The 23,117-nt window shown below is 39.6% G+C and overlaps 1 protein-coding gene and 1 long non-coding RNA gene across 2 annotated transcripts; one reads left to right on the top strand and one right to left on the bottom strand.

Annotated features, from left to right (window-relative positions):
* Positions 1-784: 784 nt before the first annotated feature.
* LOC135472152 (uncharacterized) lies at positions 785-2,517 on the top strand. The gene is made up of 3 exons (XR_010444506.1): positions 785-953; positions 1,448-1,559; positions 2,095-2,517. It is a non-coding gene; the product is annotated as an uncharacterized LOC135472152 (long non-coding RNA).
* Positions 2,518-2,690: 173 nt separating this feature from the next.
* LOC135473412 (sodium/glucose cotransporter 4-like) lies at positions 2,691-18,567 on the bottom strand. Its single transcript, XM_064753261.1, has 14 exons — positions 18,472-18,567; positions 17,900-17,971; positions 17,447-17,551; positions 16,909-17,040; positions 15,757-15,861; positions 14,955-15,060; positions 14,221-14,301; positions 13,166-13,380; positions 10,897-11,032; positions 8,881-8,988; positions 8,173-8,492; positions 7,358-7,579; positions 4,999-5,137; positions 2,691-4,382 (listed from the first exon to the last, which is right to left on the bottom strand). Exons 1-14 carry the CDS (start codon positions 18,565-18,567, stop codon positions 4,183-4,185), a joined length of 2,037 nt encoding a protein of 678 aa, XP_064609331.1. The 3' UTR covers positions 2,691-4,182.
* Between the last annotated feature and the right edge of the window lie 4,550 nt (positions 18,568-23,117).

The following is a 23,117-nucleotide window of genomic DNA, read 5'->3' as shown; positions in this document are numbered from 1 at the left end:
AGTGATTTTTTAACATCTGTTTAGTTCTTTTCGTGTGTGTTCCATTTTTGGATTATCTACTTTGGGACTTATCCAACTACGAATTTTCCAGAAAAAAAAAAAACGTTTCAGATCAACTCAATGTAAAATTTGGAACAACGGCGTAACAACAGTGACACGTTGTACAAATCATAAAAATTATGTAGTGTACAGTTATGATAGTTTATTGCCGAATGACTTCTCTATATTTTAAACGAAATTAAAACATATTGAAACTGAACGGTTTACTTGTTTGAAATTTAACGGTATGGTCAAGGATATGTCACTGATATGAGGCCTTCAGATTAAAAATGGGTAAAGGGGAAACCAGACAGAAGTAAGTGGAAAGCACCGCCGGTATACCTGCTTATTTATATTTTCCAACTAACAAGAGTTACCATGTTTCCTATCCTTGACATATGACGTCTAATAAATTATAAATAATATCATTTCATTATTTTTACCTACTTCTACATGAGAAAAGGCCCTAGGGGACCCTGTAACTTGCATCTATTTTACGTAATTACATGAACAGTCAGAATAAAACCCCAACTGAGGTAAATTGACAAGCGGTTACGTGCGACCATTTTCCAACTATCACACCCTAATTGAGGTAAATTGAGAAGTGGCTGTATTTCCCCGGTTACGTGCGAACTTTGCCAAGTATCACATCTGAAAACCTGTTTATGAACACTCTATCTATTATTTTACAGGGAGCTTTTTGGGGTTTGTTATCCGGGATACTGATTGGGTTTTCCCGATTTGTACTAGACCGTATGTACCCAGTCCCTCCCTGTGGAAGTTCGGGTCCGGATCCTAGACCGGCGCTTATATCGAAGGTCCACTTTCTCCATTTTGCAGCCATTATTGCCTTGGTTACCTTCCTCATAACGGTGGTCATCAGTATCTTTACAACGGCACAGCCTGAAGAAAAGGTAGCTTTTGTTTAGTTAAATCTTTTGAATTTGCCACTGAATTTTGTTAACGTGAAGGTTCAGTTGAAATGCCTTTCAGCTGAAAGTATATATTTATTTGTCCATTCATTGGCTGGTGTTTAACGCCGTTCTCACGAATTTCTCACGTATATAAGCCTGGTTTATGGATGGAGTAAACAATGCACCGACCTTCGCCATGTAAGTCACAATCCTCCTGACTTTAAGCCACAGCTGAAGCATTCGAGCAGGGTTCGAGCACCTTCGCTGGTCAACAGCCTCACACTGACAGTAAACCAGTGTTTAATCGTATGAGCCCCAAAAAAAGTAACAATTAATAATGAACTCGCTGTGTTATGTCATGCTGTATTATGCGAACACGGTCAATACTAGCCCCGAAATTGTCTTGTGTTGAGTAACCCAATGTAGCAGTTATATTTTTAATTTAATACATTAACATATATACCAAGCATAATTTAACATAAATTGTATTTCAGTTGGGCCGCGTTACTTGGTGGACAAGGAAGGTAAAGGCACTTCCTTACTGGATAACACAAAACAAAGCAGATGAACCGTCGTCTGAGAGGCAAAACGATACCAAGCCAAAGAGTGAGTTCAAATCGAACTATTGTCACTTTTGATTTAATCATAGCCACAGAATAAGTGCAACAGTCTTGCAACCTATAATTTAACTGTATACCATTTATGCTCTTTTTCATAAAGCGGTCATATCTCTATACTTGAAGTAACAGTAATGCCAACACATGCCATCAGTGTATTAGATATGCTCGCCCTTACAGGTTATATGCATGCGTTTATGAATCAAAAATTCGATATCAACACTATACAGTCCGCTGTGTACAGGTTGCTCCTTGAGGCATTTATCCATGAACATGTTCAACAACATCCGATCTAAATATTTATTTTGTAGAAAATTTATGTCATTTATTTGATTGGTGTTTTGTGCAGTACGCAAGAATATTTCACTTATACGACGGCGGCCAGCATAATGTTGGGAAGAAACCGGATAGAGACTAGTAGTTGGCAGACCTTCCTACGTACGATTTTTTTAGCGAGTGGCTAAAAGAAATAGACTATAGTAACCCGAATCGCATGTGTCAGGTTTTTATCTGTTTTATTACAGGGGTTCATATGTGTCGTGAGTTTTTCTGCCGCTGGATATTCGGTATAGACACGAATGACCGGCCACAAACCCACGAAATGGAAACAGGCAACATAAATAATACTTCAATTAAAGAAGATGTCTTCTGGACAAGAGTCGTGGACATCGCCGCTATTCTGTTCGCCAGTGTAACGGCTTTTGCGTTTGGATTCTTCGCCTAAAGACGCCAAAGACTATCACAAAATTTACCACATTTAATAAATCTTCTCTTGGAAACTGTAACAACTCTACCAGGCTACGAATTCAAAATCGTTTTATGTTTAACATTTGTTGCTTAACTTAAATAAACCCATATGCGAGAAAAACAATAGCGATCGCCATCTTCATGAGTTACAGTGCCTCCATAAAATGCATGTTTTCAAACACCATTACTTGACGTAGATGTTTCTTGTTCTTGGAGTAATGGAACTCACTGACTTTATATTATCTGGCTGTTTTCTTGATTTGACAATCACACCGCAATTTTTATGGTGTTTACCAGAGACATGACCATACCAGTTTGTAATAATGGTTTGCCGAAGGTTAACATCATGCAGCATCACAGCGATGCCCGTAGATAACAGAATGCAAAATAAGCGACAACTTGTTTAGCTATGTCCAGTTTTATTACAAGCCTAGCAAAGGATAAAACACATTTTTACGCACAAAAGTATGGAGCCGTAAAAATGACGTGGTGAAAATAAATTTTTGAAGATAAAAAGAAAATGACCTGGTGAAAACAAATTTGGGGGAAGAGAAAAATTTTTTTAAACTCCGACTTTTGGAGTCATGGCCCCGAGTTTACAAGTCGGGGCCCCGATTTAATTGGCCAATCACAGGTCTTTTGCCATCAAACAGCCAATATGGCAGCCACAGATGAGCCTCTCTCACTGATAAGTACATGTTTTGACTAGGGTCTTCCCATGAAATAAAACTTGTATTTTAAATCAAGTTCAAGGATCACAATGGGCATGATCACATACAAAGGTAAATTCCATTCCCCTAATAATACATATTCTCAGTTGCCAAGCTCGGTGCTTGTGAACTTCTGCCAAGCTCAGTGCTTGTGAACTTCTGCCACGCTCAGTGCTTGTGAACTTTTTCCACGCTCAGTGCTTGTGAACTTCTACCAAGCTCAGTGCGTGTGAACTTCCGCCGCGCTCAGTGCTTGTGAACTTCTGCCAAGCTCAGTGCTTGTGAACTTCTGCCACACTTAGTGCTTGTGAACTTCTATCATGCTCAGTGCTTGTGAATAAAAGAGTACATCACTTTTGACCGACTTGTTTCAGGCGGGCAATGCATTTCCCTATATCACCGAGGCAGCTAATTAATAAACAGATTTAAAGAGACATATACGGACTAAATATAAATAAAATACAAAATACACTATTCGAATACATGCACCTGATCTCTTGTGGTTTTAAACTTATCGTATTATTTCGTTGATTGTTTACTTTATTAATAATAATTCCAGTCGGAATTTAAACTCGGGGCCCCGACTTTCAAAGTCGTGGGTCAACAACAAATTTCTCTTCCGATAAAATTTTTTCTTTCAACGTGTAATTTTTTTTTTCTCTTCCAAAATTTTTTTTCACAAGGTCACCCTTATGGCTCCTTACGAAAGACAACAGTAGTGTTATGAAAAGTCCACAAGTACTGTTTTAAGATGTGACTAAGCAATTCTTTTGCTTCGACGGGTGACCGTAACAGCGGTATTATGCAAACACTGGTTGCATAATTGATTGATTGATTGGTCTTTAACGCAACCTGAGGATGGTCGTTGGTTTCCCCAAGGCTCTACCCGGTTTCCTTCCACCATAATGCTGGCCGCCGTCGTATAAGTGAAATATTCTTGAGTGCGTCATTAATCAAATCAATCAATTAATTGATAAATTAATGGTTGGTCTTTAACGCATAACTTATGGGTGTAAGACAATTAAGCAAAGATGCCAAATTCAAAAGACAACAATGTTACCAAAATCACGAGTGGATTTCGTCAATGAATCCACTTGTACAGTATTGGCATTCTCATTAGCTTTGTTGCTTGGACAATTAATTTTCACAATGGTATTACGCAAAGAAGCCAAATATAGCGGTAGTTATCACTGAGAGAGCCACAGCTACAACGTCCACGACAGTCTTCCACCGGCGCACGTCTTTGATTGAAGTCTGCTTCTTCATAATCTTGTCCTTTTCCTCTTTACTCATTTCTGGCTTTGGGCTGTCGGTCAACCCACAGATCCACACAAACAAAATCTCATTCAATTTATCTGAAAGAAAAAAAGGTGAAATGATATACTTTACGACAACTTTGGTGAGGGAATCGTGGGTTGTGAAAATATGCCGATCATATGTGCTTTAGATGGGAATAAGGGAGGCAACCGTGGGTCGACAGGTCTGTACGTGCCATCTTGACAATAACCATAATATTCAATATGAAGTTAAGGAGATGAAATAAGGCTTTTAGTTCAGGATTATCTGACGAGAATTATAATGACAATCTCAAGGGTCTCATGAACGGACAGTACTAACACATAAACATATGTTTACAATTTATCATTTTTCGAATCCGAATTCAAATTGTCATTTTCACTCTCTCTCATTTCCGCTCATGAAAGACTCAAATAATATTGTAATTGTCAGTTTGGAGTTTTTTTTGGCCCAACGGTACTTTATTTAATCACCATTCATCGAGGTTATTTCAATATTTTCTGGAATAATTTCTGTGTCACCACTCTGTTGACGCCATAGGAATTACAGTACATAATTCATCACGATGTATAGTGTGTAAAAATGTGAATAGAATATATCATTTTGATATAGATATCAATTAAAAAGCATGTACAGGTATTTAACTGGTGTTTTGTGCATGTACCTAGAACTTACCCAACGTTGTGAGTTTCTTCTTCCCCTGTATCTGTGACCCTGTCTGGGGTTCAAGAGGGGGCTCAAGAGGGGGGTTCTCGATGTCTGAGAAGTCCGGGAGTTGAATACTTCTGCATGTCCACCAAGTCACTCGGTGCAGCTGTGAAAACACTTGAGTTATATGTATCCACGAAGTTACTCTAGCAGTTGCAGAGATATGTGTACAGTTTAAGACACAAAGCTGCAGAATAGCGTTTTTAAATGTGTATTTATTGAAGGGACAAGCGGAAATTTTGAGGGAATAATATAATTGTGTGTGCCCCAGCTATGGCTATTTATACCAAGTATTACGAACCGTACGTTAAATGCACTAAAAGATATACCATACTCCAGCATATCTGTACATAAGATCCGTAGTGGTAACAATGAACAATATCCGTAGTGGTGGCAATGAGCCATATCCGTGGTGGTGATAATGCAAAACCGTGGTGGTGACAATGAACGTTATTTGTGGTGGTAACAATGTACGGTATTTGTGGTGGTGACAATGTACGATATTTTTAGTGGTGACAATGTACGATATCCATTATGGTGACAATGAACGATATCCGTAGTGGTGACAGTGCACAATATCCGAGGTGGTGACAATGTACGATATTTGTGGTGGTAACAATGTACGATATTTGTGGTGGTAATAAATGTACGATATTTGTGGTGGTGACAATGTACGATATTTGTGGTGGTGACAATGAACGATATCCGTAGTGGTGACAGTGCACAATACCCGAGGTAGTGATAATGTACGATATTTGTGGTGGTAACAATGTACGATATTTGTGGTGGTGACAATGTATGATATATTTTAGCGTGGAAATGTACGATATCCATTGAACGATATCGGTAGTGGTGACAGAGCACAATATCCGGTGACAGAGCACAATATCCGTGGTGGTGGCAAATGTATCCGTGGTGGTGATAATTTATGATACCTATGGTGGTGATAATGAACAACCGTGGTGGTGAGAGTGAACGATATCTGTGGTAGTAACAAAGCACAATATCTGTGCTCGCGACAATTTATGGTGTCTTTGTGCGTGGTGGCAATAATGTACCATATGGTGGCGATATAATAGCCTTACTTCTCTGCAGGCAATTTTTAGTTCTTTTGTTTCATTTATAGTACACGTAATCATCGCACTGTTTATATATATTTTTTCATGGGGTTTTTTGCTTTTTGGGGGAGGGGAGTCAATGATGACATCAGCATGACACTGTGATGTACGACCTTCTCAAACATAAAAAGCAAAATACACTTAGAAACCCAATACGTGAAAACGTGGCAACCTTTCGATCCCTTCGAATAAAACTGGGCGATCACAGCACACAATTTTCGTTTGTAAACAGAGATGGATAGATACGAGTACACTTGTCCGCAGATATTCTACAATATCGACTGAACTCATGTACTACGGCGTCGTCGATTGTATCTCTGTGCGTTAACCAGTCTTAAGGGTTTATATAGGTAAATAGAACACAGCTACATGTAAAACGGTGAACAGCGAAAATGCGACATGAGAGAAGATCAGTCCGTGAGAATCGAAGTTGTTCTCATAATGGATACAGCAAACTCAATGAATCTTTCTTGGCAGGAATTACGGACTAAGGGCTACTCCGACTACTGCCGATTTTTTGCCAATCATAAGTGAATACCGACCGTAAGTTAATAAAACTGGGACACTTTGGCAAAACGTCCCAAAAATGTTCGGAAACATATTACCAGACTGGTACTTGACCTAAGATTCTATCGAACCTATGATATATGAAACGACTTACAGCACGGAGGGTAAAACCAGAGATGCGACGACAGTGCGATAATTGGCAATGATAATGATGATAGGGGTGCGCGCTAGCAAACTGAAGAAGGTTTTCCAACTTTTATGTCTTTTTTAAAAAGCAGTTATGTGTTTGAAAACTTTCTTGACTGTGGGAGATGTAGTTTAGCTTACCAGACCCCTCTCACTTCCTCAATCTCACCTCATTATAATGATAGACTGTGAATAATCTCTGAACAAGGCCTTCTTATGGATATACAACTTCTTGGTTTGTTAACTCGACGTTTTGATGTAGTTACTAACATCGTTATCGAGTGACTTGACTTCACTTGATAACGATGTTAGTAACAACATCGAAACGCCGTGTTAATGACTTGACTTCACTTGATAACGATGTTAGTAACAACATCGGAACGCCGTGTTAATAAACCAAGAAGTTGTATATGCATAAGAATGCCTTGTTCAGTGTACTTTTATCTCAACTTCTAAATGCCACTCAAACAAGTTATGAATAATCTCGATTGCACTGCCTTAGCTGATCGACTTACTTGGTGTTTGGGAATAGGTGACGTCCCTAAGCTGACGACGACAATTACAGCTGAGGTGATAATACCGATGATGGCTGCGAAATGCAGATAGTTGACCTTGGCTAACAGAGCCGGTCTCGTGTCCTCTACCCCAGAGCCGCAGACAGGTTGAGGGTATACCCAATCCAGAGACAGTCGGGATATGCCAATCAGCAATCCACCTAACAGACCCCAGAAAGCTCCCTACAGAACAGTGATAGTTACATATGAGAAATCTCATGAAAGACAAATGTGCAGATGTGTTCCTGAGAAAACTACAATGTAATAAAACATGAAGACTACAATAAAGAGAATAAAAAATAGAGGAGCGACGACAGTGTGACAGTTAGGAAATAGTCACAGGTAACCGGTGAAATACGTTTAAAGAAAATTCAAAAGTAAGTCTCAATTTCAAGGGAGTAAAGCGCTTCAAACTTAAGACGAATTCTGACCTTGGCCTAACACCAGTGAGTGGGCAGGAGGTTTAACAGACCAATACGTAAACGTACATGCGTGGAGATATTCATGTGTACATTTTATAATGTCAGTCAAATAAATTGAGAAAGAAAAATCGTCAGGATGTACAAAGATGTCTTAAACGTTCAGTTCACCATATTTTAAGTAGCTCTATCGGTATAGATGATTGTCCAACCGACAGCTAAGTTAATTTCTCTTCTGACTAAAACATGAGTTAATGAAAACATCTGATCGAACGGCCTAACTGCCAGGCCGATGAGTAAAAGTAATTTTCAAAATGAGAAATACTAGAGTTGACAAAATATCTACATAATGCTCACAGCTTCTGAGGTGCGTTTCCAAAAAAGGGCAAACAGAAGGACAACGGCACTGGGGGTGCTGCAGTAAGCCGCTACTCTCTGGATAGTATCCCACAGCTGGCCCCCCGGGGATAATTCTAACACGGGCAACCACAGGATACTCAGCGCCATCATCACAAGTACGCATGTCCGGCTCACCATTATGGATTCCTTCTCCGTTGAACGAGGCCGGATGTTCTTCCAAATGTCTATGGTGAATAGTGCACTTGCGCTGTTAAAGACTGACGTCAGAGTGCTCATAAGAGCGGCCAAGATTGCAGCAAGCATTAGACCTTGAAGTCCTACAAAATATACATGTATCTCATTCACCCTATATAAAAAAAATCGTCTGGCTATTTTGGCAATGAATATCTCAGCCTCCTTCCCTTCAGCTGTCGGTGTTTATTATCTAGATGGCTGAGGTTTAGACAAACATACACCATTTTCGATTTAGTGTAGTAAACACCTTAATTAACTACTAGGATTTTACACGATTTTCTTTTTTTGTAAATACGTTTTTCACGACCTTGTTAAACAGACGGCTAAAAAAAAATTCACTGTTCTCGTTTGAAACGACGTGCTTGTTTATTCAACTAACAGTTGATATTTACACAATTAATGCTTTAAAATCAATAAAATTACGTAAAATCTGATGCACATTTTCAACGTTACATAAACATGTAATCTGACCTGACGGGAGGAGATTAACGATTAGCAGAGGGTAGGCGATGTTCCAGCAGCCTGAGGGATTCTGACAGATCTTATTGCAAACCTCGGGATCGGAACAGGCCACCTTTTCTAAAAGTTAAACAAAATGATTCAGGGTCACATAGTTCATATAAAAATGTTCTACGTGGATATGTTTTGATGTGGCTGAATGAAATTACCGTGCAAACAATACTATAAGTGTATATTATATAAAAAAAAACCCACATCATGGAGAGTAAAACCACAGCAGTGAGGACGTACTGGCATGATAGTTGGCAAGTGGTCACATGTGACCGTTGGAATACGGCGGCCTCTTGTCGTTTACTTCAGTTTGGGCTCTTGGTAAATACTTAAAGAAAAAAATCTCTAAAAATCGAAGTAAGAAAACTTGGCAAAACGTCCAAAATATAGACCAGTTAAAACTAAGCACAAATATACTTTAATTTTTTTTTTTAGATTTTTGTGAATACAATTAAAGGCGCTCAAACACTTGAATTCTAAGGTGGGCTTTATGGACCATACTGTCAGAGGTTAGGAACTCTGACGTCACAAGAAATTTATCCCACTCTAAACACGACACTGAATGTTGAAACAACTCTTTTTACCCATGAGAAAAAATTACTGAAATAATGCTCCCAAAAATTCCTTCCTTCTGGTGAACATCAAGAGAAAAAGGTGATGTAACATCAGAGTTCCTAGATACCGTCAGTATAGCTCATAAAGCCCACCATAGTATTCAAATATTTGAATGCCTTTCAACATTCTTAAAAAAACCTAAAAAAATAAATGAAAGTATTTTTATGCATAGTTTCAGTTGTCCGTATGTTGAACCTTACTTCAATTTTTAGCCGTCGGAAGATCTACCAGCAACCTGCGGATGGTCTTGGGTTTCCTCCGGGCTCTGCCCGGTTTCTTCCCACCATAATGCTGGCCGACATCGTATAAGTGAAATATTCTTGAGTACGGCGTAAAACACCAATCAAATAAATAAATATTTTAGCTTTGTTTTTTATTTTACTTTAAATAGTTGTTACCGATACATCCCCTAGTACCATGGCTCACGGTGAATAGGTCCAACAAATATCCAGTGATGTTAACAGAAAGTTACTAAACGTTACTGTTCTGGAATTACACAAAAATGCTATGTGGTTGTCACATGGAAATATTTCGAAAGGATCAAGCCTTAGGGGCTATTGCCACTGTAAATGAATATTGAACTTAAATAACGGAATTGAGCTTAAATAACAGATAGTATCCCAAAACTGCGGGAGGGCAAAGACTACATAGGGAGGTTCTTGATGTATGCACTTACCTGGGTAAATGGCTTTGCTCACCATTAATGAAATGATAAAGAAGAAGGCAGCCATCACCTTATTTCTCTACTAACCTAGGTAAACGGCTCCGCTCACCATTCATGAAATGATAAAGAAGAAGGCAGCTATCACCTTTATTTATGTACTAACCCAGGTAAATGGCTCCGCTCACCATTCATGAAATGATAAAGAAGAAGGCAGCTATCACCTTTATTTATGTACTAACCTAGGTAAACGGTTCCGCTCACCATTCATGAAATGATAAAGAAGAAGGCAGCTATCACCTTTATTTATGTACTGACCTGAGTAAATGGCTCTGTTCACCTTTCCTGAGATGACGAAGAAGACGGCAGCTATCATCTCTATGTGTGTACTGACCTGGGCAAGTCCTCACACCATTCCTTAAATGAAGAGGATGAAGAAGCTATCTGCCACTCTTGTGTGTATACCCACCTGGGTAAATAGCTGTGCTCGCCATTCCTAGGATGATGAGGAAAAAGGCAGCTATCACATTTATTTATGTACTCACCTGGGTAAATAGCTCTGCTCACCATTTCTGGGGTGATGAAGAAGGCGACATCTGTCACACTTTTGTTGGTGTATACTCAACTGGGTAAATAGCTCTGCTCACCATTCCTGGGATGATGAGGAAAAAGGCAGATATCACATTTATGTATGTACTCACCTGGGTAAATAGCTCTGCTCACCATTCCTGGGATGATGAAAAAGAAGGCAGCTATCACCTTTAAGGCACCACACAGCAACGCCCCAGCTTTCACGTGAGTCACGTTTTTAGCGGCTAAACCTCTTTGCACTTCCACCTAAAACCAAATTTTATCGTCAGCATAAGTATAATTTCCTTATTAGTTATCCCTTCAGCTTTATACTTTCGTCTTCGAACTTGTCTCTCTCTGTTGAAGGGCCTGACTTTTTACGCTAATCTACCTTGTGTCCATTTGTATCCTGCTTGGAACACTCATTATCTTCCCTATGAAAGGGGAATATGTTCTATTTTAGCATCGGGAATGATCCGCTCTTAAAAAGCACAGATTCGATCTGGCTGAAAACTTTGTGCTTTGTTCTTCGACAAATTCCATCAATGTGTAAAATTATTTATTTATTTATTTGATTGATGATTGACGCTGTACTCAAGAATATTTTGCTTATACGACCTTGGCCAGCATTATGTTTGGAAAAACGCCGGCAGAGCCCGGGGGAAACCCACCACCATCCGCAGGTTACTGGCAGACATTCTTACGCACGGTCGTGGAGGAAAGCAGCACATTATTACCTTCTGGGGAAGAATAAGCACGAAATGAGTCTTAAAACTTTTACATCAAAAGCATCACTACTGAAACCATAGTTCAAATAGTCTTGATTCTCCCGTTGTTGACATGGATTTCCGATCTGTTTTCCGTGTTACCAGTTGTAATTTGTAATTGAAATCAAATGAGCTGTTGAGATTAAGATTAAGAAAGAATTCGCAATTATTACTAAGCCTGTTTTTTCTAGAGATCGCAACTCTTCTCCAACAAAACACTTCTTGTTTCCTTTGACAGATACTCTCGTGTGCACTAGACTTGAAGAATCATATACACGCTAAGGTGTCACATACAGCAAACCATTCCAGTCAACAAAGTAACAAATCATCCGTTTAAGAATGATTGTTTTCATCAGTCCAAATTTGGGTTACCATATTATGCATGTTACAATAGGCGCCAGACAGAAAGGTCACAGCTTTTTGCTCAAGTAACATTTATTAAAACGTAAATATCAAACAACTATATTTACACATTTACAAGTGTATTCATGCAGAAATAGAAATATCGCTTGTTTAGCAAGGTGTAAAAATTCCAACTGTCGCAACAAAAGAAACTGGAAGCTACGGTGTAATTACAAAACATACATGTCTCCTTTTTAGCTCGCCCGTATAAAGTAGGTGCCGTCGGCGTCCAGTAATAGAGAAAGCAAAGTTAAACAAAATGTTAGGAGTGGTATCTTAAAAAGTACTCCAGGTATTGAGCTCAGGGTTCACACACATGTAGAGCACAACAGCACGAGGGGGGATATTCCATCGACGAATCCGTGAGTAGATACTATGTATCGTAAATTACTGAATTCTTCACTTCGTGTATTGTGTAGAAGAACCAATATTTAACAAAGTGCTAGGGGTGCTTTCTCAAATAGTACTGCATGTATTGAACATGATTTGCACACCTGTGGACCAGAATAGCACCACGGGGTTATTATATCGTTGATTCGGTGTGTACATATAAAAACCTTAAATTACTGAATTCTTGACTTAGTGTATTATATATAAGAGAATCACTGTTAAAGAATCTCTTAGGGTCGGTATCTTAAAACGTGTTGTACTTATTTATCTGAAGTTTTACATGTATATAAAGCACAATGGTGCAAGAGGGATGTTCCATCGCCGATCTTCTATGAGTATGTTAAACACCGTAAATTACCAAATTCACGATTTCAGTTCTTTATGCATTGAGCCTTTTGCATGAAGTTTTGCCTTCTTGTGTCTCATACAGGCGAGCTCTTTGGTAGCCTTGTTATCAATTCTAAGTTGTGTAAGGTATACAAACGTGTACAAAATAGCTCATTTCTTGTCCAAAAGCTGTAAAGTGAAGAAAAATATGAAAACTTCAAAATTTAAATCGGTTTATGCCCACAATGAGGGAATGTGTGTGCGCTAAAATTGGAAACTCTATCCCAAATTGCCTTTTCGAAATCATGTCTATAACTAACACTAAGGACAACCACCCGCACACATAGGCGGACAGAACAACAAGACGCCTCCCTTGCTTTTCCATTGTCTTTCTTTGACTCCATTGCTTTGTCGCCATTGCTTTTGTCTTTTCCGTGTACGTCTTAATTATATTCATAAAGAATCACAAAACAGTCAGCTAGTTTATTTGTTGTGTGGGACAGCTACAGTTTACCTGATCAAAGCACCAGTAGTTCATGCCCATGAGTGTTAGACCGGTGACAGCTCCCGTCCATGGGGTCTGGCTATCTGTCAGGGGCCTCCAGATGTGGAAGGCTCTCTCTGGTGGAAGTCCACATCCGTACCTCTGGGGGTCCTGAGTGGTAAGGTTGGATACCGCCACGGCGTACTTCCTCATGAGGTTCTCCCAGCCGCCAATCTCGTCTAAACCTAGACCAGAAATTAAAGACGCGACTCCTTTGGATAAGGGCTGTCGTCCAAACTGAACATAGGGTGTTTAAACGATGGGCTACGTTTATCGTGCGTTATATCGCTGCACCATCCATGACAAGCAACACTCACATGACCGAGCGAAACTTCCGCTTGAAACTTCCGCACATGTACGACCTGCAAGATGCTCTCTGCTGATTGAAGCGAGTTTTCGGCTTCGACCCGAAACTGTTTAAACTTTTTTTCAGATTCCCCAATCGTGGAGCATGACGATTTATGAAATGACACCGTGAACTTTGAAAGAATGTCTCAGTCTTTCTAAGAGTGCCTTAGGAAACCTCATGTTGAATAAAATCATGGTATCGAAACTCAAGCCTTAAACAGAAGCTAATTTAATAGTTTTAGAAAATGTGCAGTGTAGGTAAGTAAAATATAAAGAATATAGTTCATCTAACCTACACTAGCTTTGTCATTCATTTCGAAAAATAACATTAGGTCGGTATATTTTTTCGTCTTTTCAAAATTCACTTTTCAAGGCAATTATTCGTCTATGTAGACAGATCTATTCGATGGTTAGCCTGTACTGGTATTTGTAGATATATTTTGTTCATCTCTTTCGTAAATTACGCCCTTAAATGCTGTCTCAGTTTTTATACCCCATTTAGGAAAAATCAATAAAGATTTAAAACATAAGTGGTTGTTTTGTTAATGCATGGTTCTCACAGATGAACATTCGTCGTACAGGTACGTCGTCTTGTGCATTGCGTTTAAAACGAAAGAAATAAATAATACAGTTAATAAAGGCACCAACGCTCAACTGTCAAGAAATATTGATCATACTTCTGAACAGAACGACGAGAGCCCCAGTCATATAGATGAAGGTTTGGAGAGCATCTGTGTACATGACAGCGGCTAAGCCACCTGCAACAGAGAAGGTACAATGCAAAAGATGTTCTGTGGTGTAAGCACTAGCTGTCTGCTTAACAAGAATGTCTGGTTTAATTGGTTGATCAAGTTTACAGAGGAAAGCTTCAGGAAAAGGAAGAATGTGACAAGTAACAAAATATTGGGAACTAAGAATGTTCCATCGGCTGTGGAGAAACCTGTTAAAGCATAATTGTCAAACTCTTATATTTATTATCGCTGTGAGTTCAAGTCCAGCTCATGCTGGCTTCCTCTCCGGCCGTACGTGGGAAGGTCTTGCAACAACCTATGGATGGTCGTGGGGTTTCCCCCGGGCTCTGCCCGGTTTCCTCCAATCATAATGCTGGCTGCCGTCGTGTAAGTGAAATATTCTCGAGTACGGCGTAAAATACCAATCAAATAAATAAATAAATAAATAAATAAATAAATATATTCATCATTATTAGAGACACTTCAGTCGTCCATAAGAAGCCTGTGTGAAGAAAACAGTGTTGCTGTGCTGTAACATAAAAAACTATATTGAAGAGACATTTTGCCTTAGGAGTGTCAGTTAGGGTTCGCCGTTTCTATCTTGATTTCTAACTGGTCACATGGCTCCCCGAAGTGCCCCACAAGGCTCCCCGAAACGTAGCAAATAGGTATTTGCTTACCTACAATTGTGTAGACAGTTGTTACTGCGAGAATTGCAAATACTGACAAATAGGTGTTCCAGCCTAGGACGTGGCGCATGATTAGGGTACCTGTGAATATCTGTGACTGAAAGGAAAAATAGATTTTTAGCCTGTGTGTCTTCAAACAAAAAACATATATATTTTACACATTGCTTTTTTCTGGTCGTGCGTGGCAAGGTATTGCAGCATCCTACGGGTGGTCGTGGGTTTCCCCTATGTTCTGTCCTGTTTCCTCCCGCCATAATGCTGGTCGCTATCGTGTAAGTGAAATATTCTTCACTAAGTCCCCAATCAAATAAATGAATAAATAAATAATTACATAAATACATAAGTAAACAAATAAATAAATAAATAAATCATTGCTCGACCTGTGTTCCATCGAGAAAAATATGCAGTGCTTAAGAATGAAAAGAAAAAGTAGCAAATTTGGCGGTGAGACAGTGTTTTATGTGAACTATTCTTTACGATGCTTAAACTGTAACTTTTACCACGTAAAAGTAATTTTAACTGTTCTTAACTATGCTTATGATTTACAATTGAGCATTCAAAAGTAACATTTTGTCATGAGACAGGTCGACCGTTGTTATAAGTTTTCTTGACCTTGCCTGCGTTATAGCAATGGTCATTTCCAAACCCAGTAAAGGATTTGCTAGAGATGTGTTCGACGACCTGTGTACAAAGAAGACAGAAGTCCACATGCACACATGTGGAAAAAGGCTTACGCTTAATACGTGTGAATCAAACTGGGGTTGGGTTTCACCGAGATTGATTTTAGACTTACAGCAATCAGATTGGAGATATAGACACACAGCATCACGGACGCCAGGGACGCCTGCAACCTCCTACTCCGGAACCTACGTCGGACGTACTGTGGGACAGTGAACGCCTGCGCAACAGAAATTTATAGCTTACTATAGTTGATTTTCGAAACAGAGAAATGCGTATTCTTTGCATCCCTATTTAAAGACAAAAATCAATATTGCATATCGGAAAAGCGTTTTTATTGATGTGTGAATAACAGCAGGTTGTCCAAAAATGATATTCTACTGCCTTTTCTCCCGAAATAAATAAGCAAACTTAACCAACTTCTAAGGGCTAATCTTAACCAAAAATAAATTTATGATTACGGCTTTGCGCAAAAATGGGCAGTATTTCAGCCATGTCGTAGCAAAAGTGCGTCATAATAGACAAAATAATGCACAATGAACCTCACCTAAATGATGGGCCAAATATAAAATAATAAACATATTACTCAAGCGGTTCATGGTGATGAATTTGGAAGCACTGTACTTACCCCAGTTGCAGTATATACAGGATTCACAACCCATCCTAGAAATACCAAGAAGTACACAGCCTGAAAATATATGGAAGTATATAATATTTACTTATTGATTTATTTGATTGGCGTTTTACGCCTTGCTCAAGAATATCTCACTTATACGGGGAACCCACGACTATCCGCAGGTTGCTGACAGACCTTCCCACGTACGGTGAAGTATATAATAAGTAATGCAGGACTTAACTCAGCTGGTAAGACTGATTAGGTCAGCTTACACTATATGGGTTGTAATGTGGCTTTACGCTCTTGATTGAATCTTAATAGGCTGACATATCAAAGCTCTTCATTGCGTGTGATCAAATAGGAAACTGTCCAATGTTAAAACATGTACCTGTAGACTGGCAGACTTCCAACCATGAGCTTGATTATATATATCAAATTACCTTTTTCTGGATAGTTTCGTTTTATATACAAAAACACTGAACATTGAAATAATGAGTGTATATCTATATACAAATTCCTGTGCAGAATGTGAATACTGATCTAAGTTCATCAAATTTCAAAGGCCAACATTCTTCAGTTTCCATCGTACTTGAAGCCTGAGAAAGTCTGTTCGACATAGGCATGACATGGGTTGACCGTCAAAATCTGTACCTTTCTCTGCCAGCAGCAGGGAGGGGTGCCTAGCAACGCCATGGCGACGTCACTTGCAGCCTCATCACCACCTGTCTCCCTGTGTCCTCTCACCCAGAATTTCAAACTTTCATCATTAAAACTCATACCTGCCTAAAGCTTATACAATTTTCATCATTTTGATACAAAGCATGCACCTGTACACCAGCGAAAAAAGGCTTTACACCCTAAAATACACAGAATTACATTCGTCTCTCCTAAGTAACGGAAGTGCTAATGAGGTCCTGATTCCTATTTTTACCTAACGGCGGTAACCTACTTTTGGCCACCTGGTATTGTCTAAACATGACGCCAAGCGCTTTTGATAGTACGGCATTAAACCGCAATCGGTCAATTAATCAATCAGTCAATCAACCAAATTAACACAACCCATGCATTTAATTATTTCTTGCCTGTGTATTTCCACGTAATTTATAGCTTTTCACTGAAGCAGTTGTAGCTATTTCTATTATTCCAAACGTGATCAGATAATGGCGCTGCTAATTTTCAAATTACTCACGTGGAGTTCGTAGACGGCAACGCTTAGACCGGAAGCTGCAGCAGAACCGGCCATCCCAATAAACATCTGAGCACCGCAGTTTGTTGAGAAGAGCGAGGCTCCAACCTTAAGAGACAATCATCAAGCCACGGTTACATGTGTAAAACTTTAATCAAGCACAGCGTAACAACATTGGTGGCCTATTTGATGAAAAAACCTTACCAGTTACAGTCTGATGACAAAATCCCGGCATGGAGTCACACATTTGCATTATCAGAGGAAAGTAAAATGACTGACGTTGTTAATCTTTATTAATAATTTCTCAATGGGAGACAGAAAGTACTTCTCGTTCTAAAATTCATACGGACGAGAATTTTACCAAGCTTTTATTAATGGAAATGTACCCAGTGAAGTATCGAGAAAGCACATCTGCTTTCTGATAATGTATGAATTTTGTAGTAAAGGTAAACTTACGGGAAACCATGACATGTCCTTTCCAGCCAGGAAGTATCCCTCAGAGCTATCCCTGTTGGGACGAAAAGTGGCCTGACAAGAAAACATAAGACGCACTGTAAGCAATGGTTAAACAAAGTGATACCCAGGGGATGGTTCTTCGAAATACGGAAACGTTTCTGACACGGTCTTGAAATGGAAGAGGAAACGCCGAAAAGGTTTTGAGGTCCTTCAAACCATCCTGGTGGCCATTTATCGCCGGAACCACTTAGGGGTATAATTGCCACAGGTTATCGGTATATCATGTTTAAAAAGTTTTAGGGGGTCTCCGTGGCCGTGGCGACAGCGCGGCGCAATGACCCTGAAGCTTCTCATGAATGCGATCGCCGTGAGTTCAAGTCTAGCAAATCTTGACTTCCTCTCCGGTTGTACATGCCAAGGTCTCTCAGCAACTTGCAAATGGTCGTGGGTTTCCGCCCACCGTAATCATGGCCGCCGCTGTATAGGTGAAATATTCTTGAGTACGGCATAAAACACCAGTCAAATATAAAAATGGTTTAAAACTTAATGAGGTATCTTATTGAAGTATTTACCCAAAGTCCGACAATTAAAACAACAACAAAGTAAATGGCAATGGTCAGGTAATCCGTCCAGGCTAGCTCGGGTGAAGAGGATATTGCCGCCGCCATGTTGGCTAACAGCAGACAAAATTCCGAATGACCATCTTCGTCTTTACGTGCTAATTCCGAATCACCACATATAATGGAGATTCCGGCATCTTATCGAACAGATCTGAGACGCAGCGCCAGTGATATTGACATGTCACAAGTAAGCAAACACAGCTTCTAGCAAGGTAAACAAAGCGGCTTTTTCGTAAGATTCTCCTCCACTTTTATCGGCCGCATAAAATCTTCTAATTAGACGATAAACAGACTGTTACATCGATTAATAAGAACCTAAACAGTTCAAACTCGCAAAGACATATGTTTCCATCTGTGGCTTACTTATAGCAATGTCTGCATGTTCAAGGGCAAATTAAAACTTCCACGTGATTTTATATTTTTTGTTATTTAATATATTAGAATAAAATAATCCTTTAAGAAAGCACATGCACGATAATCTCTTATCCTCTTACTAGTGCATGCTGCAGACAGATCAGTGGTTTCTGGGTTACCATGGCAATGTGTGTTCTTTAAGATGTGTCAGTTTGTCCTTTTCCTCAAGAGGGTGGGAAGAGTGAAAACGGATTGTCTGTATAGAACCAGCTGATACATCCACGTATTGACGCATTTCTATCTAGTGATCTGGCCTCCCTAGCACCCAACCGTAGTCAAGCCTCCTCCTCCTGGGCTATTATGTGTGATCCCGGAATATGTTTGTATGCTCTCCAAAATTTTAATTTTAACAGAAGATCGGTTCTCTGAGTGATGTCAGAATGTATTCTGTTAATATAGCATTATACTTGGCCATATTTAACATAATATCTTGTTAGTCTAATTCAATATTCGTGTTGAATTAATAGAATTTATGATGTTTATTTAACAGGATAATCTGCTGCAACACCGGAATACATTCTACCATCACTCAGACAAAAGAATGTCTGATTATTTTGTTGTGTGTAGGTTAATATCTGGATGATGCTACATCGTTACATGCATGTGAGACATGTCATGGCAAGTATGTGTGATTTATATTTTACACACTTGTACTTCGGTTACAGGACTATGGGGTTCTGTGTGCCCGGATGTGTTACAGCATTACATGTGTCCGTGACATACTTCATGTTTACGTTACATGCTTCTTCCAAGATGGAATGTTAGTCTTAAGATAATGTATATCGGCTACTATAGTATGTACTAATGATAATGTTACACCGACACGTGTGAGCGTGACACGTTACAGTGTATGTCCATTACGAGGACGCGAAGCAGGGCTCACTGATTAATCCGGAATAAACCACTGTTCTATGGTAAATAACAACCCCACACCAGAAGAACAGATTCTTACCCGCAGTTCGTAACCTAGCTAGCTCAAAGTGTAGGCTGTACGTATATGCGATCTCCAACCTTCGTAGCCCTGCGAGCCCTACCAACTCTAAATTTCTACCTTGGCCCCGAGAATAGCAGAGACTGAAGAGTGTTGACGGCTGGGCTGAACAAACTGCTCATCCATGTGTCTCAGCGACTGAATTTATTCGAATAAGTTGTTTATTGTTCAACGCCTTACTCAACAAGTTTTCATTTATACATAGGCGAACAGGTTTTTGGGTGGATAGAAACGAAGTGCCATGCAAGAGTAAACCAGTGACCTTTGCAACCTTTCTACTTAAAACGGCAGTAAGAACTGAATTCGAACCAGTCACCTCATTGTTCAAAGGCCTGACAGTTGCAGAGAGCCTGTAGCTGAACCATGCAATCCAGCGAGGCCATCAATTTATACAATCGAAAAACAAGCATGGCATCTTTAAGATATTAGTTTTGTAACCGTGTCTTCTCATGAAGAAAAACCCCAACGTGTCTTATTATAAAGGTGCCATAAACGTTGTGTCAATAGGATTTTCGTATAAAACTTCTAAGTCTCGTTCGCATGCATAAAGGCATCCGAAAAATCTACATTGAACATTATGTTAAGATATGATAGATTATATGTTTGGTTATAATTCGTCTTAAAGGCTTTAGACTATGTCATTAAGGGAGAAAAAGTGGTTCAAAATAATAGGTGCCGTGATATTCGTTGACACTGGCTTCAAACGGCTTATAAGAGGGACATAACTCTAGTGTTGAGCAAACAAGTGGGTGACAGGCATGTTGTTACTTCCCTTTGTTAACACTGCGCGCAGCAGCCCTTCCGTCCATTGCACCGAGTACATGTTCCAAGTGTATGAAAATGTGATATAAACCTGTTAAATGCACGGCGATCATCTTGGTTTGTTTTTTTGCCTTTTGTACTAAGCCGTTAATCAGTCATCTATTTAAGGCATTGGTGTACATTTAACTTATGATTTTTTAACCTGAACTACATGTACACATAACACTGAGGTTAAAGACAGTGTCTGTTCCAATAGAAAACTAGCCATCACAACCATACTTATAGACTGACAACTTCCGGTTCGACCCGAGCGACTCACTACCTGTCATACTGCGAGACTACAGAGATACATATTTCTTAAACATCGCATGGGCCACTCCTTAAGCTCTCTTTACATTCCCTGCAACCACTTGCAGATTTTGTACAAAAATCGCAAACAATGCTAAAGTCATTGGGATCAGGGCGACAGAGCAGGAAGTGATGTAGATTTTCTTTATTCTGTTAATACTTGATTAACAAGCAGTGTCATTACCTAAAGTATGCCCTTCATCTAATTCCAGCGGACACGTAAAGCACACGTAATTTAATTGTCCATGTTTTGACTTTTGTTGTTGTTGCTCTTGATGTACCACAATCATATTTCACATGCTTGTGGTAAACTGTATAAGGCTTAACTGACAAGGCTTAACAAGTAGCCTCCAGCAAAAGGCATCTTAATAATTTTATAACGCATCCAGCTCTACCATAGCGCTACCAATGAAAACGTAATAGGAACAGTGTAACTCTATATGAACTGATTTTGTACATCACGTAACCTAGAACTGTCACCTTGATCGACTGGCATACCACCAGTCCGTGGAACATGGGTTGTTGAATTTTTACTTCATCAAATCGAGGAAATCTGTTCTTTTATGACAGTTTATGTCTGAGACGCTCGTCAAAGCCGCCCAAGTGCATTCCCCGGCTTCCGTTTGTTTCCAAAATAAGCACGCTCTGTGAGACTCCAAATAGAAGATAAGAAATCGTGGCCGAGCCTGCAAGAAACCCCTGTTAAACTTAAGAATTTTTGTTAGTCTGATGCGGTGAAAATAGACAAAAAAACCTCATCATTTTTATCAGTCAGGGCGTGCGTAGGCAGCACGTTACACAGCAGGTTACGTAAAGAGGCTTCCATTCTTCGGCATAGTCAGTCATCCCATTGAAAAATACCGATTTGCATGCCTTTGTTTATATATCAGCACAAAATGATTTCAGTTTTTTTTATCTAGCACAGAAGTCATCTCTGCTTTACGTGTACTCGCTGTAGCGGTGCATGACAGGTAACCAAGATTAGGGCTAGTCTTAACAGCTCTACACGGTTATCTCCCTTAGCTATTTGGCACAAATGTTATCTAACAGCAGATTAAAGCCTAAAAAGTTCGAATTAATGACAATAGGATCTTTGCAAATATCAGGTTTAGCAGCAAATTATGTTGGGATATTTCATCCTATTCAGTTAATGTGGTTTTCTGTGGGACACATTCTTTCTTTCACCTGATTACATGTAGATTGATATGTAAGTCACCCAATTAAATTGGTATGTAGTCAAAGGTTTGGCGTGTGTGGCTACACAGAACATGTGTCGTTCAGAACAATGTTTGAATAGAAAAAAACATGTCCTACGACTCTTCCAGTATGGTTGTGCAAATCTGGTAAATTTAGCATTTCCGTTAAGTCGTCCAGCAAAGGACATTTTTCTATCCGTAAAAGTACACCAATGTGAACTCCACCGTGAAAAATGATACATGGATATTTTGTGCAATCAGCTATCAAATGACGTACTGTCACCAGTCATTTGCTTGTAACTTCTTTTACCAAACGCTTTCTCCTGGACAAATACAATCAACTGATCAGATGGATCCTATCCTTCATGTGATTTCCAATGCCATACGTTTCATGTGTCATATTTGCTTAAATTCTCGCCACCTAACACAACGCTCTAGTCCATTACTAAACGCAACTACACGAATCCCTACACACAATGATGAAGTGAGGATTTACCCGGATGTGGCAGCGGGTAAAACCCCTTGATCTTGGTTAGGAATTATCGGAACTGATTGTGTCGTAAGACAAGTGTATACACTCAATTCCCACTGACAGTTTATGAAGCCAACGGCACAGTTCCCAGATGTAACTTGATCACGAAGACGCACTGTCCGCCAAAATAATGTTACAGGTTGATTTAGTCCGCCTTTTTACCGAAAAAAGTAGACGCTGAGCGCAAAAAATTATACCTTTTCTTTTCCAATCTGCCGATTGCGTGTCAATGAAATAAGATTCAGGGCGCGTCACGGATGATTCTGGCTGCCTGACCCGTCTCGTCCATTGCTGGAGAGGCTAATCAAAACGCCGACTGGATCATCGCAGTAACAGGCTATCCTCAACCACCAGG

The sequence above is a fragment of the Liolophura sinensis genome, chromosome 8 (genome assembly GCF_032854445.1).
Source record: "Liolophura sinensis isolate JHLJ2023 chromosome 8, CUHK_Ljap_v2, whole genome shotgun sequence".
NCBI lineage: Eukaryota > Metazoa > Mollusca > Polyplacophora > Chitonida > Chitonidae > Liolophura > Liolophura sinensis.
This window is presented reverse-complemented; position numbering and strand designations above follow the sequence as displayed.

Bases quoted from the DNA above. Each gene is read 5' to 3' on its own strand.
- LOC135473412 (XM_064753261.1), bottom strand. From the start codon at position 18,567: ATGGCGGCGGCAATATCCTCTTCACCCGAGCTAGCCTGGACGGATTAC. The intron at 8,493-8,880 runs GTCAGATTACAT...TATATTTTGTAG, and splicing joins CGTTAATCTCCTCCCGTCAG to GACTTCAAGGTCTAATGCTT. The intron at 4,383-4,998 runs GTAAGTTCTAGG...TTTTTCTTTCAG, and splicing joins GAAGAAACTCACAACGTTGG to ATAAATTGAATGAGATTTTG.